General features: G+C 43.4%; 1 protein-coding gene across 1 annotated transcript in view; it reads right to left on the reverse strand.

The window, feature by feature from the left end:
- The window catches only part of HMCN1 (hemicentin 1), a 184,972-nt gene that overhangs the window by 78,348 nt on the left and 80,349 nt on the right, over nucleotides 1-26,275 (reverse strand). Inside the window, exons 20-38 of the mRNA XM_069022401.1 lie at nucleotides 25,003-25,115; nucleotides 23,753-23,912; nucleotides 22,838-23,012; nucleotides 20,459-20,586; nucleotides 18,869-19,141; nucleotides 17,879-17,974; nucleotides 17,291-17,485; nucleotides 16,171-16,301; nucleotides 15,400-15,547; nucleotides 14,806-14,932; nucleotides 13,607-13,761; nucleotides 11,378-11,656; nucleotides 10,295-10,576; nucleotides 9,201-9,309; nucleotides 8,458-8,627; nucleotides 8,005-8,159; nucleotides 7,115-7,238; nucleotides 5,768-5,869; nucleotides 3,850-4,002 (exon numbers count right to left, since the gene is read on the reverse strand). Coding sequence (XP_068878502.1) covers nucleotides 3,850-4,002; nucleotides 5,768-5,869; nucleotides 7,115-7,238; nucleotides 8,005-8,159; nucleotides 8,458-8,627; nucleotides 9,201-9,309; nucleotides 10,295-10,576; nucleotides 11,378-11,656; nucleotides 13,607-13,761; nucleotides 14,806-14,932; nucleotides 15,400-15,547; nucleotides 16,171-16,301; nucleotides 17,291-17,485; nucleotides 17,879-17,974; nucleotides 18,869-19,141; nucleotides 20,459-20,586; nucleotides 22,838-23,012; nucleotides 23,753-23,912; nucleotides 25,003-25,115 — 3,075 coding nt within the window. The remainder of the gene's footprint in view (nucleotides 1-3,849; nucleotides 4,003-5,767; nucleotides 5,870-7,114; nucleotides 7,239-8,004; nucleotides 8,160-8,457; nucleotides 8,628-9,200; nucleotides 9,310-10,294; nucleotides 10,577-11,377; nucleotides 11,657-13,606; nucleotides 13,762-14,805; nucleotides 14,933-15,399; nucleotides 15,548-16,170; nucleotides 16,302-17,290; nucleotides 17,486-17,878; nucleotides 17,975-18,868; nucleotides 19,142-20,458; nucleotides 20,587-22,837; nucleotides 23,013-23,752; nucleotides 23,913-25,002; nucleotides 25,116-26,275) is intronic.

Below are 26,275 nucleotides of genomic sequence, written 5' to 3' on the forward strand. Positions count from 1 at the left end.
CACTGGATGGCTGGAGACCTACCCTGTGCCTCATGCTACAGCCCGGAACACCATCTTGGGCCTGGAAAAGCAAGTCCTGTGGAGACATGGCACCCCGGACAGGATCGAGTCAGACAACGGGACTCATTTTAAGAACAGCCTCATCAACACCTGGGCCAGAGAACACGGTATCGAATGGATATATCATATTCCTTATCATGCACCAGCTGCCGGAAAAGTTGAACGCTGCAATGGACTACTTAAAACCACCCTAAAGGCACTTGGTGGGGGGACCTTCAAAAATTGGGAAGTGAACTTAGCGAAGGCTACCTGGATGGTCAATACCCGAGGGTCCATCAATCGAGCTGGTCCTGCCGAGTCTGAACCCTTGCACACAGTGGATGGAGATGGAGTCCCTGTGGTACACCTGAGAGGTATTTTAGGAAAGACTGTTTGGATTAATCCCACCTCAGGCAAAGGCAAACCCATCCGTGGGATTGTCTTTGCTCAAGGACCTGGTTGCACTTGGTGGGTAATGCAAAAAGATGGGGAAACCCGTTGTGTACCACAGGGAGACCTAATCTTAGGTGAGAACGGTGTGTAGGGTTTCATTGTATATATATATATATGTATGTGTGTCTAGAGTTTAAGAAGGTATTGATTTGGGATGATGTAGATGGTAATAGAATAAGGGGTGGATAATGTCCTGGGTTGAGGTGTATTCTATTACCATCCTCATGAGCTGTTGAAATCAGGTGGGGCAGTGTCTTCCTTGCCTCCTCCCCCCAGACTATCTTTCTGTTAATGGCCCATCATTGTCCTGCTGCATGACTCAGAGATAACTCCCTCCGGACTATCTTCTGTTAACGAGCCTAATCAACACCTGGCGTCATGACTCATTACCCCATTGTGAGATGCTCCACCCAGAGGGAGGAACCAAGCATCCCATCATGGATATAACTGGGACTCTGAGCATCAAAGGGACTCCACTGGATTTCCAGAGGACAGGAGCTACACAGCCACCGCTGGATTTTCTGAGGAAGAGCAGACCCCTTCTACTACAGGATCACCACTTCAGAGGATTGCAGCCACCATTCCACCAGACTGCTACCACTACCCTGCCTAATAGGGACTCAGGTTGTATCTTGACTCTGTCAGTATTTTCTTTTACTTTCTTTTCCTTTACTTTAATTTTCCATTAAATTGTTATTCTGACTTGGTGCCTCTCACTGGTTTGTTTTCAAACTAGCACATCATTGTTCTCAAATGCCTGAGAAAGCTACAGTGGGGAGAAAGAAGTGAAAAAAATGAGTATGCAATGAAATCCTATGAATATACTAAACAGGAATTCCACCTGCTTCCTTCAGTTGGCCTCCCTCATTCCATTCAGTGTTAAGCCTGCAGTATCAAGGATTGTTTTTAATGCCAAAAAGATCTGATAACACTATTAACAACAGAAACTGGTGAATAAGACCAGTAGCTGACCAAGGCAGGTGCACATGGAAATCTAGAGCAGCCGTTCCATAAATGCAGCACAACTTTCAATACTTGGCATTTGAGCCTGCTCTCTATTAAGGAGTCATTGCTTCCACTGGTAAAGAGGGCAAAACCCTCAAGTTTTGTCTTCTCAAGCTCACAAACTCTAAGGACAGTGGATGATAAACCTGTGGATGATGAATTCCAGCAGCTCTCCACTGTCAGCCTGGAGAGACACGAGCTGAATGAAGCAGGTTCATGGACAGGAGGTTTGATGCAATTAGTTCCTTTGATGCAATTAGTTGTGGCTGCAACTGCACGTACTCTGTTCTAGAAGGGGAAGCTCTGTGTCTTAGTCAGAAAGTTTTAGCTCCCTAGAAAACTTTGGACGTGTTCACTGAAATTCCACCACCCCTAAAAAGACGCACATGTACTGAGGGGTTATGTTTCATTTAACTAGAATAATGACCTTTGCGCTAAGGATTTCCTGGGAATTCATCACTGGGTGGGGTTAATTGCCTTTGACTGTGTCTTGTGCCATCAGTTTTTCCCATGATGGTCATTAGATCCATGGAAACGCACCGCCCAAGACATTAATTAACATTAATAGGAACGATATACTCTGTGTGCATCTCAGCTGGGGACACTGTGCCAAATTTGGGCCACACTTTTGTGTGGAAGACTCCGACAGAAAACCAGCTACATGTACATGCATGAATCAAAGATTATGGCCACATCCAAAAGCCACTGAAATCACTGGAAAAGCTCCGATTTGGCTTTTGCTCAGGTGTCTCATGTCAGCAAACACCCACACTTCCACTTCACCTTACTAGGCACAGCACATTTTTCTTTAAAACTCCTGAATTATGAAAGAGAATTTGACCTGTGTCCTTTGTCTACTGTGAGCTTCAAAGTCACCTACAACAAACAGCCAGGGGCCTCCAAATTGCTCCAGTGATCCCTTAAACAAAATATCTCTTCCACAAATTCATTCTTCCTAGAAATGCCTTCCCTTGGCACATTTTCTGCATTCAAAACTCGCTATTCTAGTGTCACTGAGAAAACAAAAGAGTGAAGAGCATGGAGTGCCAGGACAAGGGGGAATGGCTTCCCACTGCCAGAGGGCAGGGTTACATGGGATATTGGAAAGGAATTCCTGGCTGTGAGGGTGGTGAAGGCCCTGAAATGGAATTCCCAGAGAAACTGTGATTGCCCCTGGATCCCTGGAAGTGTCCAAGGCCAGGCTGGATGGGGTTTGGAGCAACCTGGGATAGCAGAAGGTGTCCCTGCCCATGGCAGAGGGTGGCACTGGATGGGGTTTAAAGTCCCTTCCAACCCAAACCATCCTGGGACTCTGTGATCATGTGACAAGTGACACCAAGTCTGTTAAGCAGACTGGAAAAGGAGGAAAGCAAAGGTGGAGCTTGCAAGTGTTATTCCTAAGTGTCACAATACAGGGCAAGAGGAAACAGCCTCAAGTCATGCTGGGGGTGGGGAGGTTAATTTGGATATTAGGACAAATTTCTTCATGGATAGGGTAGTCAGACACTGGCACAGCTGCCCAGGGCAGTGATGGAGTCCCCATCCCTGGAGGGATTTAAAAGCCGTGTGGACGTGGCACTTGGGGACATAGGTCAGTGGTGGCCTTGGTGGCACTGGGGGAACGGTTGGACTTGATGCTCTCAGAGGTGTTTCCCAAGCTCCAGGAGTGACAGTTCCGTGGTTCAGTGACACTGTACCATGCCATAAATCAAGTCCCTCTGGATGGGAGAGAATTTGCTGAAAGTCCTTGCAAGGAGTTTCAAAGATAAACTGAGACTTTTCCTTGAGTTTCAATGCTTCCAGATAGTTGTTTATTAAGTCTTATCAGAGGAACAGAGCCACTAGCATGACCCAGGTACAGCATATAGCACAGAAAAGCAGGAGTGAGGCCTCTCTATCAAGATTTACACAGCCTTTTAAAGATATTTTAACCAATAGTTACTAAAAACGTACATTATTTTCACTTTCCTACCAATTATTCAGTAACACAACTAGGAACTGCAGAATTCTCTATCCAATCATTCTAAACTACTTTTACTGCAGAATATGGAGTAGTAGAAGAAGGAGAAGAAGGTTTAGAGAACAACAACAATCCTCCATTTTGATATTTTTTACTCTTACCTATTTACTACAAAGAGAAGCCCAAAACCTCTAAATTTTTCACCCTGTGACAATCTTACATAGTAGTCTATCACCTAATTCACACCACTGTATTCTCTAGTTCTTGTCTGACCGTTGGTAATTTTTTCCAAGGTTTGAGGCTAAAACAGTGTTGTTCAGGGGGGTAAGAACCCTTAAAAACAGGCAGAGAAATATTCTCGGCACTCTGGGTTCCTACAGTTCAGCACTCACCATGGACCTGAAGGTTGTAGAGCAGCTCGGCCGTGCCCGCGGCGTTGGCAGCCAGGCACCTGTAGAGGCCGGAGTCGGCCACCTGTGCGCCCTCGATGTGCAGCACCTGCCCCCTGTCACCCAGCGCTCGCCCGTCCTTGGACCACGAGATGGCTGCGGAGAGGAACGGGGACAAGTCACCAACAACCCCGACAAACACAGCAGCACGGAGCCATCACCCCAGCCACCTCAGCTTTCACACACAATGCCCACCTTTAACAGTCAATGGCAGTGTTAATCGTGATCAAGAATAATAAAATGCAACAGAAAATTAGGAAATTGGAAGATTTGTACAAAATACCGACTGTGCTCCAGAATTCAACAGCAAGTTGGACATTATCATCCACACCCCCCCGGATATTTATGGAAAAGTGTTCTGAAATTGAAAAATTATTATGCAAATCAAATTATAGGAAATTTACTTATCTTATAGCAAGGTAAAGAGCAGCTGTTTAAAACCACACAAAAATATGAAGGTGTCCCTGCCCATGGCAGGGGGATGGAAGGAGATGAGCTTTGAGGTCCCTTCCAACCCAAACCATCCAGGGATTCTATAATATGTATCAAATTCTTTTACCTTTTATCCTAAATTGTCACTACATGAAACTGAACTACCTGGGACAAAGAATCAAAACGTAAGCAACCAAATCAAAGTGCAACTGGCAGGTTACAAAATGAAAATAAAGAGCAGAAAACTGGTGTTACTGCAGAAGAAAATTTTATAGGAAGTTGACAACCAAGAAAATCTGTGGATTTTGCATCTCAGCCAAAAGATGGCACCATCCATCAGGAGAATGAGTCACTGAGGCTTTGCTGGCACCACTTCACTACTCAGATGAAATTACTACTCATTGAATGATTACCTGTAATACACAAGGGGTTTTGGGGAAAGACTCACACCCACAAAGTGCTCTGGCCTGACTGACAGACAAGACTTGCACACAGCTTCTCCCTTTTCCAGTGGGATGCTGTGCTCTCACTTTCCTGACTAATGTTATATCTTGACAATAGGATGTGCCATCGCATCATACCAGGGGTGACCAAACTGTTCTTATTGCATAAAATGATCTAAAATCCATCATTTTAACTGTTTGTTCTAAAATAACTGAAAATTTGAGGAAAAAGGGAGAAAAAAAAATTAAATGAGTGTAAAAAAGATATAAAATTCTTATGCTTTTGTAACATTTTAGTTCCTCAATATTTTAATTTTTTAATGGAAGTATAAATTATTCTAGAAAATAATACTTTGCTGTGAATTAATTATTGAAAAGGCAGAAAAGGAGAAGCTGGATGCACATCTGAAATTAGTAACATCCTTCTTCTGAAAGTGTTGCTATAATCAGCACAAGAATACTTTGCTATATTAGATGTAAGCTCTTAGTAACTATTCCCCCTCTTTTGCTCTACAATAATTGATACAGCAAATTGCTCTCATAATAACATGCCTTTTTATATCTTATCAGGTAACAAAAACCATACATTAAAAAAATCCTAGACACAGGTACACTTGACAGGCACACTCAATCCATGAAGTATTTTAGATCTGCCTTACACTAACAAATACTGACCTGATAGGAGATAAAAGTGGATGTCTTTAAAGCTCATTCAGTAGAAATCCAACAGTGCTCCTGCCTGTGGACAGGGCATCACAAGGGAATAGATTATCCTTGTGATGTGTTTTCACTCATATATCAGTGGGGATCACTGAATTCCTCAATCCTTCCTCCATGTCAGCCCATACATTGACATTTCCCATCACACAGTTTCTAGCTGGTTTAAAACCACACAATTAGCTCCACATTCAGCACATCCACTACTTTCCAAAGACACATGAAAGTGAAACCCTTTATGAGATGTTCCCTGAGGTGTACATGGATACCTGGCAGAGGGTTCCCAGACGCTCTGCATTCAAGATGGATTGGATTATTCACCACCACTGTTTCATTTAATGTTTTTCCTGCATCTTCCAGACTGGGTGGTTCTGGGAAAAGACAAAGGCAGCAGGTTTTCATTAATTCAGCCACCTAGCTAGCAGAGCATCCAATCACAAAGTCATCTACCCTAAGAGAAACTTTGGGCAGTGAGTTGCACAAGTTTCAACTGCTGGATGACCAAGGAATTTCTCCAGAAAGTTCATCTCTGAAATGGGAATACTCTCTAATTATATAATCACATTAGTGGTAAGAAGAATAAAACATTATTTTTGTTAATTTTAATTTCTTTGAGGAAGAATAGAACTTAAAGTAGATTTGCAAGTAATGGGTACACAACACAGAACAGCAATTCTTTCTTGTGGCAAGCTCCTCTCACTTCACCTGGTGAGAGTAAACTGAGTGGTGTAGACAGCTTTTACCTTCCTGAAGTTCAGAAATCTGAAACATGACAGAAACACCAGATAATGACACTTTGAACATGAAGACTGACAGCAAAGGAGAGCTTTATGAGCAAGGGACTGACACTGAAATTAGTTGTGATGCCTCTAAGTCTCATCCACAAAGACTCTGCAACCTCTCCTCTCTTCAGTTTAACATTTTCCAGTTACTGGCTTGGTTTGGCAATAAAAGTCAACATAGCCATACTCTGTGAGAATATTGCCACAGACTATTCCTGCACCTCCTGAGGATTCCCACACCTCCTTTGAGGACTGGGTCACATCAGCAATGCACAACACTTCGTGACCACTTCTGAGCCAAATATACGTAAATCATGGTGAGAGCATTTTTTAAATTCACATGCAAATGACAGCTTCTCAAGTTTCCCTGATTCTTTTTACACTGTTTTTAGCTGCAAAAGAAAATTCCTTTTAAACAGGCTGAAAAATCCCCTCGCAAGAAAATGTTCCTTTCTCAGAAAAGTTACTCCTGTAAAAATTTCCCATTGCAGGGTCACGGGGAATACCAATATCCACAAAAAGCTTGGATGGAATTAGTAATGCCAGTGGTGGTATATCACACATTGATTCAAAGAGTACCCTTCTGAGGGGTGGGTTAGTAGGAATGTGTTTGACTTTTTGGGATACCTCTGAGCAGCAGAGGTACCTGCTCCTTTCTGTGTCCTCTGGTATCACAGGCAAGAGGCTGAACTCTACAAAAGCCAGTTTTGCCTTACTAATGGAGTGGGACAGAGAAGGAGAACCAAGAGGTGGATGTGCAGAGCCAGGAGAAAAGCCAGAGAAAAGTGAGCCCAGGTGCAAGAGCTGTGGGACAGCCGCGTTGGGCCGCATTACCGTGCACGTGGAGCCGGGTGTGCTGCTGGGCCTCCCCCGCGGCATTGGTGGCCACGCAGGTGTAGCGGGCGGCGTCTCCAGGCAGGGCCTTGCCAAGCTGCAGGACACGGCCCGAGGCCTCCAGCTGTTCCCAAACACAGAGAGGAGCCGTGTGACACCATTGTCCCCGTGTGACACCACTGTCCCCATGTGACACCACTGTCCCCAGCACAGCCGCTCGGCAAGAGGGCGAATGGACACAGCCAGGCTCATCCCCTCCCAACCGGGCTCATGGAAAGAGGATACTGCTGGGTCAGAGATGCCAGTGGCCCTGGGACAGCAGCATCAGGAGCTGTACAGGTGTGAGGAGATCCAGCTGACGAGGTGCAGGCAGGCAGAGGAGACTGCAGGCAAGATGCCAAAAACTGCTCCAGCCATTGGAAATCAAAGCCATTGCAAGCACTCACCCTAAGAACATGCAAGCCCTGGGGAGGGCTCTTCATGGAAAGGCAGGATCTCACCAGGAGAAGGGAATTACAGGTAGATGCTGCAGTGATTACAGAACAGCTCAGCTAATCCCGCCTCACAGGGATGACTGGCTAGAGCCACCTCACAATCAGCACATAACCACTTGACCTTGAAGGGCAAAGTACCACTGGAAGGAGACAGATTCTGAATTTCCAGTCATGGACTCTGCTGATACGAGGTGTCTAGTGGGATTCGGTCTGCTAAACACTGCTATTACCTGAGACACCACCCTAAGCAGGTAAAAAGCCCCTCACTCTGCAGGATGGATCTTAAGCACTTTCGTATTACAGGGTGAGGGAAACAAAAGGAAAAGAAGCACTAACATGTGTAACTTACTGCAATTATCTTCCATGGTTTGGACCCCATAAAAGAATCATGCTTACTCTGATATTTCCCCTGGCTGTGTTTACTGGCTGTCCATCTTTTAACCAGGTTATGGAAGGGCTGGGGATGCCACTGGCTATGCACTGCAGCGTCACAGGCTTGTGGAGCACAACTGCTCTCTCAGAAGGCCCAGCTGATTTAATGGTTGGAGGAACTGCAAAAAGCACCAGAAACAAAAATTATGCATCATTTAAACATGTACATTTAAATATATAGAAGCCATAATCCAGAGGTAAGTGCAGCTTTACTTCACTTCCAGATCTAGTGGAAGGTGCCCCTGCCACGGCTGGTGTCCAACCCAAACCATTCTATGATTCTGTTTCATCTAATCTCCTCTCCAGTTTTTCAACATGCTAATGCAAACAAACATTTATAGAAAGTTTGAGCACCTTCTTGCCACAGATTTGAAATAAAAGCAGTCTGCTGCTTCCTGTCCACCTTGAGTAACCTACCATGCACTGTAACATCAAATTCCTTTGCATGTTCTCCCGCCTTGTTTGCAGCCACACACTTATAGCGCCCACTGTCTGACACTTGAGCTTGAGAGATTACAAGCTTCTGTCCATTTAATAAGACCCTGTGTCCAGCCTCCTCTCCAACTGGTTGACCATCTTTGAACCACCTACCAAAAAGAAAGTTCCATCTCAGATGTCTGTGAAAGTAAGATCAATGACACTCCTAAAATATGCACAATTCTATTAAACAGAATGCCTCAGTAACTCTGTTTGCATTTCTAGGGAAGTCTGCAGGTGTCAGGTTGTATTCCCCTTGTCTGAGTGCCATGGATTGCAGGGTCTATCAGAAAGGGAGTACTGGGGAACAGCCACTGAAGACAATGTCAGAAAGGCAACAACACATATTACCAGAGGCAGAGAGGAACCTCCAAAGCAAAAGCAGTCATGGGTGACAGAAGAAAAGGGCATATTAAGTTGTGTTAGCAAAGGACTTACAGTTTTGTCTGCTCTTGTTTTCTATCCTAATCTCCAGGACATGGATATTGGCACAACAAACAAATCTACTTTAAAATAAAATCCTGATGTTGCCAAGTGAGTGCCTGATGGTGTTACCAGCAGAGGCAGGAGTTTGTCCTCTACTCATTAACCACCAATTGATTAACACAGGTGGCTCATAAAGCTCACCTATCGAACCAGCAGATTTATTTGAATTTTTTCTACTGTCGTATCAGTGCCCTTACATGATAGTTGGTGAGGGTGTCCCTCTTGCTGAACAATCCAGCTCTAAAGGGCTATGGAGGATCACAATGTAGCCCAAAAGCTCATCCCCACCTTCCACAAATGGTGGCACTGTAAGAAAGAAAAATCCACCACCAGAAACATTTATACATCACAAAAATCAAACAAGTCTCTCTCAAATAGCACTGTTAAACACACCCTGATTCATTATGAACCACTGTTCCTTTTTGAAGGAAAACATCTGCCCAGTGACATTTTGTGGCTTCAAATCACTGTTCACACTTTTTTACTGTTTCTTGTTTGGTTGTGTTTTCCAGATTCTGTCAGAAGAACCTTGTGAATGGGTGGGAAGGGGGGGCCTTTTAGCACCCTCTGCCAGCAGAAGGAGAAAACAAAGGTGCAGAGGATACTCTTCCAGGTCCTCTTCATCCTGTCTCATCCTCTCTGGGAAGGAAGCACTGCCACACTGCTCCTCCACTATCAAGATCAGTGACATTTACCTGCAGAAGCAGAAGGGATGCTCTACATCTGCATTCAGTATTATGTTCAAGTGAGCAAAACCTAAAAATCAATTCTTTACAGTTCTCTTCCATGTCAGGAGAAGGTGATTCACATTTTTGTACATTCATTTACCTCAAGGCATTCAGAAGGGACTGCTGAGATACAGACTGTGGTAATGGATTCAAGGGATATAGAAGAAAAAGTATTTTTTTCAGTATAAGGTTCAAAACTTGCACAACTCAACTCAAATTCAGAGAAAGATGTCCTCTCCCAGAGGCAACTACTCAGCAATATTTTTAATGGATTTCTGTGATTTTCTTCTCTGAAGACAAGTAAGAAGAATTTTAGAGGTTACTGAGAATAGTATTTACCTACCACACACAAAAAAAACCTTCAAGAACTAACCTGAAAGTACAAGTCTTCAGCTGTCCTGTAGCCCTGGACAGAAAAGTTGTGCAGTGCCCAGGTCCAGCTAGATACAGAGCGTGACTAACTGATCTTAATATATTGATACCAACAGAAATAAAACCATAGGTTTTATGGAACTTCTGCATTTTAAGTTTAAAGGAATCTGATAAATCGGCAGCTCACACACCTAAGATGTCAACGTCATACTTGATTTCTTGTTCTCCAGCTATGCTTGTGGCCACACACCAGTACTGGCCCCGGTCAGCCTCGACGGCGTTCAGGATCTCCAGCTGCTTCCCCCCAGCCAGGACACGGAGCTTGTCACTTGCTTTCACTGGAACCCTATCTTTTAACCATGTCAGGAGAGGGGGAGGGTTGCCAGCAGCCTTACACTCCAACGTCAGGGAATTACCAGCAACCACTTTCCTGCTCTGGGCTGTGTCAGCATTGCCCTCGATTACTGGAGGAACTGCAGGAAGGAAAAAATATATTGCAAGCCATTAATTCTATAGCCAGAAAATGTATTAAGAGAAAATGGGTTTGTTCCACCCACTCTGGCTCCATCTGCCATCATGTCACGCACAATTTCATGTGAGAATTTGCTGCTGGGGCAAGGCAAGGCAGAGAAGTCAAATGATGTAGTTCAAAATTGACCAGTTGTATAAAACAGAGGATATGCAGGACTTTGAGAGGGAAGAACTAGACAAGAAGGACTTAAAAGAGTACACTAAAGATCCCACCCAGAGTGGGTCTTTCAAGTAAGTATTGTTTAGCATGCAGATGTGAGATAGAGAATGGATATACATGGAAAAGAAATAGCTGAGTAGAAGAAAGCATGGTACCAAGGCTGGTGAAGGGAGGGCAGGGTTAGATGGGGTATCAGGAAGCAATGGTTCCCTGTGAGGGTGGGGAGGCCCTGGCACAGGGTGCCAAGAGAAGCTGTGGCTGCCCCTGGATCCCTGGGAGTGTCCAAGGTCAGGTTGGATGGGGCTTGGAGCAAACCTGGGATGGTGGAAGGTGTCCCTGCCCGTGGCAGGGGGCGGCACTGGATGGGCTTTAAGATCCCTTTCAACCCACACCATTCTATAATTCCATGAAGTCATGAGCTATTGGAGAGTCCCATAAAGCAGAGGGTCTAAATCTCCCTCTACACAGCCCTGCCAACAGAGGCCAGAGTTCAATCACAGCCACTGCCAGGCTGCAGAGGCTGAAAATGTCTCCCACAGCTGTTCTGCAGGAGCAATTAGGCAGTCCAGGAGCTGTCCCTCACCGTAGACATCCACGTGGAACAGCTTCTCCGCAGTCCCCGCAGCGCTGCTCACACGACACGAGTACTGCGCAGAGTCTGACACCTGCGCCCGCGGGATCTGCAGGAACTGCCCTCTATCCACATACAGAGCCTGGGGGCTGGAAATCACATGCTGCCCATCCTTGTACCAGGTGATGGTGGGCACAGGGATTCCCTTGGTTTCACATTCCAGATTTATCAGGTTGTTGAGGAGCACCGATACCTCTGTGGTAGTGTTTCCTCCCTTAATACTAGGGGGGACTAGTTCAAAAGACAAAACAACAACATTAAAGCCTTAGGCTACAAGTATGTGCAGATTTAAACAAAACATTAAAATGCTGTAAGAATAAAATATCTTCATCAGCCTTCCAACCCTTCCCGCTGTGTTTTGTTTAGTTCTTTGCCCAGCAGTGCTGATCTATCACCTGTACAGCTCTCCAAGGCACACAGCGTTGAAAGCATGAAGAGAACAGAACAAAAAGGCCACCAGGTTCCAACGTGTGCCAGGTTAGGACAGCTGGGCCTCTGTGCCTCCTGCAATGCATTTGGGCAGCCCTCTTCCCTATCTCCAACGAAAGAGCAATCCCTGGATACCTAGGGAGGTGCATCTTCCCAGCAAGCATCCTTCTATTGAAAATACCAAACACACCCAAGAGCCTCCACAACGGCAGTGGGAACTGCTCCATGCTCCAAACTTCTGAGGGTGAAGTCACTTACTTTGAGACTAAGTATGAGCTTAACAGTCTTGCTTTATGCTCCTATTTTTGAAGCTTTTTGGCCCATAGTCATTTCCCTCACTCTCTAGGCAGCAGGACTCGGATTTTTCTAGCAAGCAAGCTCTTGTGTAAATCAGCCAATATAAAGAGTCCGTAAATCTCTATAGAAGCAATAAAAACACAGTGCAATTGGAAACAACTAAATTTATGGCTGCTGAAAGTACCAGACACATCTGGCAGACACATTGACTCCTCTGCTGCCAAACATGCTCAGTACATCCACGGATTCCTCTAACTTCCATAGTGGTCATTCAAAACACCACTGCAGAAATGTAAAGCAAAGTGTTTGTGAATGGATGAATCCCCATCTGAGACAGGTCCTGCAATTATCAAACTATAATGAAATAGTTACTAATTAAACATTTTTTTGTATCAAAAACCCCAAATCCACCGAATCTGCCAAAACACACCCAGTTCAAAGGCAAATGCATTTCTCTATCAGAGATGAGGAATGGTTTTAATACGGTGTTTTGGAAAACTGTCAAAGCCAAAAGCAGGGCTAAACAGCTGAAACAAAGTAAGAACTAGCAGGAATTAGCATTGAGGTTCCTCACTTACTCTGTGGGCTTCTGTTTGTCCAGACAGGACTAATGAGAAATATAAAAGTAAAGAGAAGTTCCATTCTGCTGTCATAAATTCATCTTTCCTGAAGAACCTGAAATAAATCTACTCATCTGCGAGGATTTTATCTGGTGGGGGAGGAGGGGAGCCGTTTTATTCCTCTAATCTCATAACAGTCACAATCCCCTGCAAGTCTTCCCAGCATTCTTTGTTCATGATAGAAAAAAGTTTCACCACAACTGGTGTACAGCCACATTCCTGTGCCTGTGGGTGCTCTGTGCTTCAGAAATGTCCCAGATGAGAGAAATAATGCACATTAAGTTCACAGAATCACACACAACATTCAGGAACAAATCTATAGCAAGTGAGGACTTGAGAGCTCAGAGACTCAAATCCCTACCCCTCACACTCCAGGCACAAGAATTTCTGAGTCCCATAAGGCACAGGGTGTATCCTAGGACCAGGTTAAGTAAAATAAGACCAAATGCATGCTAAAATCAAAATCTTACTAATTTTCTCCTCCTTAAGACAGATAAAAGCAATAAAGCCAATGTGATAATAAAATAATTCAGTTGAAACTAATAGAAGAATTTGAGAATGCCCTTCAAGATTTTTGGCTTTCACTAATTAGAAAAAAAAACCCATATAAACAACACTTCAAGGTGTTTTTCCAAGCCTGCAAAGACTACATCCATACTTAACTTCATACATACAAATACTCTAAAAGGTAATTTTGTGAACACATGACTATTAAATTAAGTTTACACACAAATTTTGTAGCATCAGAGACTTAATTTGTATTTGCCTGAGTATAAAAGAAACCTTATGAGTAGAACAAGATGATCTTCTGGGATCAGGCATTCCATAAACTTACCGTGGACAATGAGCCTGACCTCCTTCACCTGTTTGCCAGCAGTGTTGGTGGCACTGCACTGGTAGCGACCCTTGTCAACCCTGCGAGCACTCCTGATGTGGAGAACTTGGTTCCTGTCCAGGAGCTCAACATTGGGATCACCCAAAAACAAGGGCCTGAAACAGAGACCATTTTGCTTCACAGAACTCTGCCCCCACCCTTTCAGCATTAATTTAAACTGCCAGTAAGAAGAAGAGGCCCTTTGGTGGCGGTAATTGTACCATTCAAGAGTGCCATTTAGCACTAAATTAATGGCATTAATCACAAGAACCACCATGCAGTGACAAGCTATTATGATTAACTCCACTCTTAGCTTCTAAAAGAAACCTAACCACAGAAAGTACTTTTCTCAGACCTCCAGGATGCCAGCATCAGAGCCAGAGTTGCATGTCTGACCTCAGCTCCTTTTCCTAATTTATTTAGTCATGCCAGGCCTTTGCCGATAACAAAATGTCAACTATTACACAGGAACAACATAGCCGTAGCAAAGAGCAAGGAATTGTCACAGCAGAATACCTGTGAGTCCTGACCAATGCCTATACTGAACTACATTGTTAAAACACCAAAAACACCCAGCCCAGCTGGGTTTTCAGCTAATATTTAAGCCATCAATAATTCTTCTCCTTGTGTGCTTTCCTGGAAGATGAGATGAGGAATGGAAATATGCAGGCTATAAATGTTTTCAAATCTTTACTGTATGTATATATACAAACCTTTGTATATACCTATATCTATTTCAAACCTTTAATGTATATATGCAGAACTGCACAAGGCACTAGCCAGCAAAATGTTTGATACGAGTTCTGTCTACCAGTGAAAAAATCATCTCAGCTAAACAACTTCATTTTAACTAATGATGTGTTTAAAATAATCCAGGTAGAATAACTCACAGAATAAACCCAAAGAAATGGTTCTGCTTATCTTGCTTCACCATCACCTTGCACCAAAAACCCAAACTCTGCTCTGCAAGTGCCAATAATGGGTGAGTTCAGAAAGAAAAGTGGGATGTTAAGTTTTGATTAAAGAATTTACCACCTCACACCATCCCAAATGCTGATGACACTGAATTAACACTAAGTAGTTAAACACTGAACCTCCTCCCTCTTTGTTCTAGGGGAGGATGAGCCTGACACAAACCACAAAAGCTGCAATATACTCACTTGCCATCCTTGAACCAGTGTATGTCAGGAACAGGGAAGCCTTTGGCTCTGCATTCCAGACGGATTTCCTGGTTGAGGATGACTGCCACTTCACCAGGCGTATCGCCACCTATTATGCTTGGTGGAACTTTAAAAAGACAAACATTAAGGAAGGACTGGTATTTAGCCAGGGAAGCTGTGCCCTGTGACTGAAGGGAATGCAGCAGTGGATCTTACTGTTCCCTTGAAACACCTTTCGTGTTCACTGCAGAGGGAATTCCGCAGATCACAACAGCCTGTCTATCGTGACAAGCACCTCCACACCTGCACTGGTGAACTGTACCGGGGAACACCTCTATGTCACACCGCACATCCCAAATACAAAACAAAGCACCACAGCCCAGAAATCAAAAGCAGCATTTTGTCTGGGTTGCTACAAGAATGGCAAAGTTTAAGCACTCAGTGCTTCAGCAGCCAATAGTTCATCATCAGTGAGTGGAAGAATCTATATATAATGAGTTGAAATTTATTGGCTTCTTAAATATCAACCATTTTTCCAGTCACCAACTAAAACCCAAACCAAACAAAAATCAACCCCAAAGCCGTGGAACTAACCAAGTATATGGAGGTTAAACAGCTTCTCAGAACTTCCTGCTACATTTATGGCTTTGCATGAATATTGTCCAGCGTCCTCAGTAGTAGCTTTCAGGAGCTTCAGTATCTTCCCATTGTGCAAAATCTGGAGAGCACTGCTTTCCACAACCTTAGAGGAACCCGAGACATTAGCCTTATGTGATCCAAGCTACAGCAGCCAAGTATCACAGCTGGATTTTTATAAGAAAATGGTAGTTTTAGTGGAAGGATAATCTGTTTCCCCTTTCAGTTTCAGCACTAATCTCCTGCCCTGCTGCAATCTATTCAATATGGTTTGCAGCTCAGCCTAGGGCAGGGAGTGGGGAAACTCCATCCAGCAGCAATGGGCAGTCCCAGGAGTGCATAAAGGGACCTCTCCTCATCTTAAACTGTGACTTAATCAGCCACAAGTAGAAAACAGAGGACTCAAGGATAATCCTGAGGAAGTCCATTCACCTCTGAAAGTTCTTATTTTGCCATCCATAGAATGAAAAAAATGGCAATATTGGTCCCCTCTGCATGGACTGGCACCTATAAGACTGGGAGATTTCTAAGGCAAATTCCTAAGGGAATATTGAAAATAAAGAGCTTACATTTGACTTACAGAATTAATGGATGAGCCATATTTAGCTGCCTTCCTGTGAGGTGTTCTTAGAGCACTTAAATATACATAAAGGCATGTACATGTATTTATTTTGAATGAGTTCTCATGTCAAGCCCTCAAAAGTCCACAGTTAGATTAATCCCACATACCTGGATATCATCCTTATACCAGGAGATGACTGGGAAGGGGTTACCAGTTACTTCACAGAAGAGACTTACAGGGTGATGAACAACCACAGATGTATTTGTCACCTTATCTTGATCCCTAATTTCAGGAGGAACTGCAAGAAGGCTCAACATCAGGATCTAAGTCTTCCATTCCAGTGATTTCCCCCTTCCTCCTTTCCATCCCAGTCAAGGACCACTACAAATCAAAATTTCTCAAACCCTTCTCATTTCCCTTCCCAACATTTCCATTTCTTTCAGCTCTGGACATATGTCCCTGCATCCTTTCTTCTCTTTGCCAAAAAACAGTCTTCTCTTGTCCAATAACAGACTCCCAGGGAAACTCACTCAAACACAAGCACCATCAACATTTTAAGAGAATAATCTGAAATTTAAACTTGAAATCTTGTGTTATTTGCTTAGCATATGAAGGAAGCATATTCCAGATTCATGCTTCCTCTTCACTGGTCCAGTCATGCCCAAGAACCCCATCTATCATTTGTCCCACTATGAATGCAAAGAGAATGGCCTTAAGTGGTGGATTAGAAAGTTCCAACCCCACTGATGAGCCCTGCTGGCATGAGATGGGATTCCTGCTTTTCTCAAAACAATCCTGCTAAGGCATTAGAACTAACTATCATGGGAAGTGAACAAGGCTGAAACAAAAGTAGCTTGTAGGGTTTCTATTTTCTAACTAGGATTCTGAAAGAGAAAGAGTATTAGCAACTAGAAATCTCCTAGTCTGTGTTTATTCTGATAACTCTTCTCTTATTTGAAATGCAGATCTAGCCCTCCATCTGTAACTTCTACAGTACAAAGCTTCACTTGTTATTTGCATTAAAATTTTCAAGTGTAACTGGAGTTTCTACCAATAAGATGTACCTGGATCCTTGAGCAAAACAAAGATGATTTGTGGATAAAGTCATGGAGAACAGAAACAACAGGGGAAAAGAAAAACTATAGAGTATCAGAAAAATAGAAAGTTCTCAGATGAAATTTTATAATTTAACAGCACAAGGGCAGATTTGGGCCATGCAATTTCCAACAAGAAAATAGAAGACACTTTTCCAAGCCAGCTCCCCAAAGACTGTATTGTATTATTTACCATGGACTTTCAGGCTGTATCTCCTCTGTGTGCTCCCAGCCTCGTTGGCTGCCACGCAGACATAGTCCCCATTGTCCAAGGGCGTGAGGGCAGCTATGACCAGCAGGGTCCCATCCTCCAGCACCGAGAGCCCCGGCTCGGCCCCGGTCAGCTCCCGCCCATTCCGAAGCCATTTGATGGCTGGCTTGGGAATACCTGCAAGGAAAAGGGGAAATGGCCACAAACGCTTCGCTCAGCTCAGAACAAGATTGATTCAAACAACTCCTGCAGCTTGCTGGAAGTCTTGCTGGAAGGACAGCACATGGAAGGCCAAGAGCTTCCAAGAGGAAGCCCCAGCTGTTACAGGATGATTTTAACATTAAAAATCTTCATCCTAAACATTGTAAAATCCTTGTTGGCTAGCAATGACTTTCCACAGGACTTCCACACACAGTGGTTATTTAAATCGCTGTTAGCTTGATTTTTTCCATATAAAGCAGACATGGAAAATACAGTGTGGATTGGACAGTTTAACAGCAGCTCTGTAATTTGCAATAGTCAGCAGAAAAAGATCCTTTTGTCACTACAAGGGGTAACCAAGACACTCACCTTTTGCAGGGCACGGGAACACGATGCGCTGGTTGGCCACTCTTTCTTGGAAGGGGCTGTTAAATGGAGGGTCTGGGTCCTCGATAGTGGGAGACTCTGAAAGAAAATTAGACCCAAAAAACTGCTTGATCTCTGCTCCAAATGTAAAAATACAGTTTGACAACACATAATACTATGTCTCTCATTTACACAAGGTCACATTCCAATAACCCTCTTTACATTGACTGGAATGGGTACTATACAAGGAGTCTCCATTTCAGCGGGAATATTTAGGAAGTAAGCAGTACAAAGAGGCTTTCAAACTTTACAGAAAATAGTTCTCTTTAAATCTTGCTATATTTATTTTGAAGGCAATGTTTCTGCATAATCTGAAAAATATTATTTTAACTGTTTTTTTCCCCACACCACATATTTTAGTGCTACTGCCATCCTTTGTTCTCAAGTCTCATTTTAAACTTGTGTGCAGACTGAGACTATACAAAGAATACTCTCTATAATTACATAAAGTTACTGAGAGTTCTTTGTTGTCTGTAAGAAGTGTTTCTCAGCACCTCTAATCCACAGGGATCAGAATGTTGCCTTTAGACTTTTGCAAAGAAGAAATAGTTCCTGCTTAGCTTAAGTCAGTCATGCTCCATTGACATCTGTCAGCCCCTCAGGTGAGGAGTTACACTACATATTTAAATTGGCACGTTGACCACTTACCCTTTCACCATTCCAACATAATTTTTTAATTTAAATATACATATAGAGAGAGAGTGCAAGAACATGTGCTTTTTTTTTAATTTCTGCAACCTCTCCAAAGACTATTTGCTCATTCTAATTCTCCTCAATTACCATCAGAACATAACATCTAAACCAGATGTGGCTTTTGCATCACGTAACAGTGGGCGGCAGAGAGCCCTGCCCTGCAAAGCCCCAACCCCACGGCACTGGCAGGGAGTCCCTGCCAGCCCGGGCCAGGGCAGGAGCGTGGCCCCAAGCAAGTACCTTGCACTTGTACTGTGACCTCCGCCGTGTCACTGCCCACATCATTGGTGGCCACACAGGTGTAGATGCCAGCATCAGGGAGCTGGACGCTGCTGATGCCCAGAGCTCCGTCCGGGCTCTGCAGGAACTGAACCCCGTCTGTGGGCACCGCGCTTCTGCCTCGGAACCAAGAGACCGACGGGGCAGGGACGCCCTGGGCACTGCAGGGAAGCTCCACTCGCTGCCCAGCCTGCACTTTCAGAACTCGAGGCCCACGCTGGATCCTTGGAGGAACTGAAGAAGACAAGTTTAGTCCACAGAAATGTGGAAGAAACAATGTACAGGACCATTCGTAAGGCTGGGAGAGCTGGCGAAGTTCAGCCTGGAGAAGAAGGTTCCAGGGAGACCACAGAGCACCTTCCAGTGCCCAAAGGGGCTTCAGGAGAGCTGGAGAGGGACTTGGAACAACGGCCTGGAGGGACAGGACAAGGGGGAACTATTTTAAACTAAGAGAGGGGAGACTCAGACCAGATACAAGGAAGAAATTTTTTTTACGGTGAGGGTGGGGAAGCCCTGGCACAGGGTGCCCAGAGAAGCTGTGGCTGCCCCTGGATCCCTGGAAGTGTTCAAGGCCAGGTTAGACGGGGCTTGTGTGGCACCCTGGGCTAGTGGAAGGTGTCCCTGCCCATGGCAGGGGGTGGCACTGGGTGACATTTAAAAGTCTCTTTCTGCTCAAATCATTTTATGATCCTATGAAATTCTTTTCTAATTTTATCATTTTAGAAAATGTTCCTTATTCACTGAAACCAAACATCCTCAGGTGACTAAAAAAGCAGCCCTGCATGTTCTCCACACAGAATAGGATGGGAAATACCCTGGTGCTGAATTTATTTGAACAAGCCACATTTCAAACTCTACTGCACAACTCCCATGAGCACTGTCCTATTCTGAGCACACTGGAAGAGCTGTGGGTACTGGCTCCTCATAACACAAAACAATTCAAAAGCTTTTATGATAAAGTTAATCACATTTTCCTTTTGGCATTTTAATTTCCTTTCCCTAATCCCTGATCTTTGTAGACTTCCAAACACAAGTTCAGACAGGAAGATAAAATATGACTGGAGGTGATTTTGCTGGTCCTAAAGAATAATATAAATCCACCATAAGTCTTTTGCCACAATATTTTTTTCCTAAGGATCGTTGGCAATAAAAATACTTTAAAAAAATGCCTGAAACATTAACAAGTGATATTTTTCCAGACGTGATATTGTGTGAGTGGTTAAGAAACAGTGGTTGAGCCCCAGTATGGGGAGAGTGGGGAGAGCAGGAGAGAGACAAGGGAGTGACATGGGATAAAGGTAAGGAGAAGGAGGGGGACACAGGTCCTGGCTGGAGCCACTAGGCACCTTTACACATATCTATGTATTAGTGTGTGTCTTTACAGCATTTCCGTTCCACAAAATCAATAACTCACATATGAAGAGAATATGACCTGAAAGAACCACAGTTGAGACGATTTATTGTCAATTAGGAAAAACATTTGAAAACCTCTTCAAGATGCTCAGTTCCAGGTGGAAACTTGCAGATGATGAACCCTGAGTTCCAACTCACCATGTACACTGAGCTTCACTGACTGAGTCACGTTCCCAGCAATGTTTGTGGCAACACAGATATACATTCCACTGTCTGAGACTTGGGTCTCAGTGATCTTCATTGACCCTGAGGGGAGGAAAGTGTGTCTGGAAAAAGAAGAAGCAGATAAACCGTATAAACATGTATGGAAAGATGAATGACCTCTCCTTACACGCTGCTAACGATTGCTATGAGCTAAAATAACACCACTCTGACCATATTACTCAACTATGACTTATATTCACTCTTTTTTTTCCTAACTCTTTATGGAGCCCCTATATTCAGAATACACAGCAAATATCTAAAATTTAAGATGCAAATTAGAAAATTTGGTTCTAGCTATTTATAGGACTTATTAAAATGTGATAGAGGCAGAGAAATGGAGCTCTTCATCCTCCTGTTAAAAATTTTTGCTCAACTCAGGTCAGTAGGGTCAAAAAGTTAAAACTTTTAATACGGCTTCATCCTGCCAAAAAATGATGTTACATTGATCCAAGATGGAAGACAGGATTTTGATTCAAAACTGCCAGTTCTGGTGTTTATAAGAATTGTCATTATTCCCCAGTAAATAATTAACTACACAGAATTAAGTTCTCCCACAGTTCTGGTCACAGATCTCTAACACCAGAAGCTACACTGGCCAGCTAAGCCAAAATCTTCTGTAGGAGTCAAAGGTAACAGAGACAGGGAAAATAAGTGAGGAGGGAAGAAAAAATGACAGCTAAGGACTGACAAGAAGAAATTCAAGCCTGGCACTCAAGGTAACATCCAGAATTGGTGGGAATTGGTGGGATCATCTCTCTTCCTTTCTCTGGCACTAATTAGGACAACATTATCATAAGGACATAAATGGTGAATCTGGGGATTGCAATGGCTGGAGAGATGAATGGAAGGAAAGTGAAATGTATTTTCTTCAGTGTAAAATCTGTCTGATACTACAATTCCTCCTCTGCTGCCTGTATCTTTCCAAACTTCTTGGTACTTTTTTTATAAGCCCAAAAGACAAAATTTCTGAGGCAACTTCTCCTCCTTGATTTTGTCCAGTCATTATGTTTGCTTTCTGATAAAAGTTCCTTCATATCTGATTTCCTTCTCCCTTTGTTTACTGTTCACATTTCTAACAAGATCTTTGGGTGGTCTCAAACAATTCTGTTTGGACTAATCTGTAACTTTTGCTGACATCTGTAAACAATTTTATGGAATGGGCTGAGCTGGACTTCTATTCCTCTGGACAACTTGGATCTCACCACAACAGCCATGAGCAAGTACCCTAATTTATCAGTGTCTCCTGAGGTAAAACGAGGACAAGTAAGAGACCAAGAATGCAGATTTGTTAGTGCATGCAACATGCTCACAGGAAACAGCAGAAAATTCCACATGGATTACTGAGAACAAGCCAACTCCTTGCACATGAGCCTCCTTCAGCAGACATGGTGGCCAAAGAGCTGATGAGGCTGTCACAAGCTCGCTGGAACGGCTCCAAGGTGCAGGTTTGGCCACAGGGGAAAGAGTATCTCCAGTACAATTCCTTAACTCAGCTCAGACACTGGCTGATTCTGTCCATGGGATCACTGGGAGACACCAGCAAGCACAGTGTGCCTGTGGCCAGCCTTGTCATTCTCTGTTTCATGGACATAGCTGGCCCTTCTGAGGGACCCCGAGGAGCAGAAAACAGCAGCACAACCTGTGACCGTACCTGGCACTCCAGTGGGGAGCATCTAGGGAATAGTCACCAGCTCATCTCCCCTGTTGTTCTGTGGCACATTAAATAAAAAGGGAGAACTCCCTGTCCAACACAGTCCCCAGCTCTTCATTCTCTAAGGCTGTCAGCTCAACATTTTACAAGTATTTAACTCTGCTTTCACATGTTCAAGAGTCTCTGGTGAGTTTTTACATCCAAAACACAGCAAGCAACGTGCCCTTGTCAGCACACCCAAACATTTATCACCATCATCTGTATCCTACTGGCAGTCCAGGCTTTGTGCAAATCACAGACAGTACTCCCCTGAGCATAAATGTGAAGTACATAGGAAAAGAAGCACCGTTTTTAAACAATTATAATCATGCACAGATTATGAGGGTCTCTGGGCACCACCACAGTACAAATAGCCAGGATCTCTTTCCTCCTAGCCTTCTGAGACTGGATATAAGCACATGCTGGAATTGGAGCTGTGCAACCATGCATAGGCTTAGCAGTCTTGGGAAAGAGAGTTTCAAGAGCCAGTACAACAGGTCAGGCAGGACAAAGTAACACTTTCTGAGAGGCCCTGTGGTAATCAGAAATCACATATCCTTCCAAAATCTTGAAAGCTTAAGAGGCAATTTCACTTTTCTTTTATTTTCATCAAACACTCTTACCTTGGAGAGAATGGAGATATGAGCTGCATTTCTTTGGCCCAGGTAATTATGGGGGGTGGCAAGCTCCTCACTTCACATGGAAGTGTGACATCTTCCCCTGCAATTACTGAGACCTCTATGGGTTTATCATGTGCATTTCCTTGCTGGTCTCCAGGCCTGGACACTCTAGGTTTCACTATAATATGGAACACGTTAAGAAGCTGCAATGAATATACATATTTGTACAAATGCAACACCAGACAACATCTCTTTTTTCATCAGGTATAAAACATCACATTTTAATGACCTGTCTGCAATAGAGATAAATCACTGCCGTGCTGATGTACAGTGCCTGTAGCTCAGACACAGGCCCACATGGAACACCACAAATACCAGAAAGCCTGGACTATCCATTCAAAAAGATGGTCAGAACAGATGGCTGTAATTCCTGCATGTGCTGAGCTCTGTATGGCACAGGTAGTTTGCAACCTCTCCCTGAACTGTTACACTACAGCCCCAGTAACTCCAAGCCATAAAAGCCTTGTAAAGCACACCTACACCTAAACCAAATTTTAATAACATTGGACTGATGATGACAGGAAGGCTTGGGACTGGTGGGATTAACGGATCTTCAATCTTCTATCAGCAGGAAATTCTACTCCTGTACAGATGCTTCCTATCCACTTCCACACAGCTGAAATTATGCTCAGCCCAAGGTCCATGAACTCAAGGTAAGGGGGATCAGGAGGCTTTAAGGGAATTATAATGGCTGAAGGACAGGCCTTTGGGATCAGCCATGTACAAAACTGCCTGGTTTGGGGATCCAAAAGCACTAACTAGAGAGGAGTTCCCATCCCATGTGCTCTGGGTATGTCTAGTTCCCAACGCACTGGATGGATGACAGGGACACTGCAGCTGAGATGAGGTGACACCCACCATAGACAGTCAGCTGCACCTTCCTGGTGGCATAGCCAGCAGCATTGGTGGCAGTGCACACGTATTCCCCGCTCTCTTCTCCCCCTGGGGACACCACATGCAGGCTTCCATCCGACCCTGCTGAGAATCTCACATTGCTGGGAAGGATTACCTCTCCTTTCTGTGGAAACAAAAATAATAAAAGTCCACAGTGCCTGGAAAGCTGCTTTTATTCTTTTTGAGGCTGAGATTGACAGAATATTTTATATTAGCTTAGAAACTTGGCCCTAAAATTCCGTTTATACAAACTAATTAACTACAATTAACTTTTCACAGTCCTTGAGTATCATTTTCTAAGCAGTAACAAGGACAGGGATTCTTACACAGAAAATTTGCTACATTTTACAGACCCAAAGTCTTAAAAAAAATTTTAAAAATAATAGTCAAGAATAATAATCAAGATTTCAACTGAGTTAATTTTGACATTGATTTCCAATGTCAAAATGAATCTTATATACATTACACAAACTTGTTCTTAGTCAGCTGACTCCCCCTTGTCTGTATTGAATAAGTGATAATTAAGAAAAATAAATCCTCCCATGTTCTCTTCCCTACCAAACCAACAGTTAACCATGTTCTATTCCTTCTTTGAAACAAAGCTGTTCCCAACGTCCCAATCAGTTACATCTGCACAACTTCTGAGGCCCAGAAGTGCCTTCACACCACGTCATGTGAGCTGTAACATACCCCAAATAACTCTTACTAGCAGAAATTATCCTGTTCAAGGAGGAAAAAAAAAAAACCTGACTTTAAGACAAATTCCCTCAAAGGCTGAGGTTCTCCTCAGTGAACATCTTGTCAAGGCCATGACTGAAGAGTCATGGATTAGCCCCACAGTGCCATTATTTAATACACTTTCCTCAGAGAAAAAAGTCAGAGCTCCACAAGAACAATGAACTCTCAGTCTGTGGCAGGCTGCCTAAACTCAAATTATCAACTCACAACAGGAACAGAAACAATTTCTAAAGTGTAAAACCCATAAAGATACAGCGATAACCTAAACCCTGCCAAAGAATAGAACATTGAGCTGTGGCAGGACCACAGCCAGAAGTTCTGCTCTAACAAACAAAAGCAGCTCTGAACAAACAGAGATTTCCAGGTCCCTCATAATTGGAGCTTTGGGCCATGTTCTCCAAATACAGTTTTTATAACAACTAAATTATGTGTTCAGCCCATCTTTCAGCATGACCAGCTCAAAGGTGAGGGATTACCTTGGACCAGACAATGGACGGCTTGGGAACTCCACTCGCTTTGCAGGGCAGTGTCACTGGGATTCCTTCAATGGTGCTGAATATCTGCTGTCCATGCTGAATGACAGGCAGGACTACAAACACATGCAAATATTAAAGACATGCAGAACACATTTTAACATGGCACAACTATTATGATAAAATCCTTATATTCAATTACTACTTCCTACAGGCAAGCAGGGTTTGGGACCTTTCAGCCTCTTCTCCAACCCTAACATGGAAAAGGAGCTTTCCAGCCTTTCAGGACAGAATAAATCCCTGTTCACTACTGAGCCTGCCATCCATAAGCTCCTCCCTGCATTATGTACATATGGTTTTAAACTAATTGCAGGTATTTCACCAACTGAAATTATTTCAGAAAGGCTTTGTCACATTATCGTCAGCTTTGCTACTCAAAATCAGTAACAGGAGACAACAAAGACCCCAATTCCCTCACTCATCTGAGCCACCTTTGAATTAATAGAAAAATAAGGTAAGATTTAAGGCTTCGATACCAAAACCTAGATATTTCTAAACACACACAAAGACACTCCTTTTTGTTCTCACGCTCTGAAACATTCAAAAAACTAGTGTTGACATGGAAGATCTTATGAGTACTTGCCTGTATTGAAAATTTATAGTCATTCTTTATATAAAAGGAGGTTTCAGCATCTTCAATGAAGCTTAAAATAAATCTCCCATTATGAATTTAACACGTGAGAAAATTTAACACGTGAGAAACCATGAAGTGATTGTGGCCCCACAGAGTTAACACAAATATGTTCAGCTGAAACACAGATGGGTCACCAGAGTGCTAACACTTTGTCTTGCTGTCAGTGCAGTTTTTGGTATGCTTTAATTAAAAAGAAAAAATAAGGGGGAGGAGACTGGGGATGACACCAAAAACAACAAACAAATTATGACTTCTACCAAACTCATAATTCATTTTCTTTCATTCTAATTCTCCCATGAGCTGTGCTTCCTTACCCCAGTTATGAAACATTCAGACAGCACTTCTCATGGTTTCCCAGCAAACTCCCACTTGCACCTGTTTGTTAATTAAGCCAGATGAAATTGCACAGCCCAGCCTTTGAATGAGGATCTTTTGTGAACACGAAATAGTTTTATTTGATTTTACTTGAAAAGCAGTCTTGATCACTCAGCTCCTCCCTGCGCAGTGGATCCAATCTCCCCCCGTGTTACTTTACCAAGTAGCATCATGACAAAAGAGGAAATGTGGGAAGTTGGTGCAAGT

The sequence above is a fragment of the Aphelocoma coerulescens genome, chromosome 8 (genome assembly GCF_041296385.1).
Source record: "Aphelocoma coerulescens isolate FSJ_1873_10779 chromosome 8, UR_Acoe_1.0, whole genome shotgun sequence".
In the NCBI taxonomy this organism is placed as follows: domain Eukaryota; kingdom Metazoa; phylum Chordata; class Aves; order Passeriformes; family Corvidae; genus Aphelocoma; species Aphelocoma coerulescens.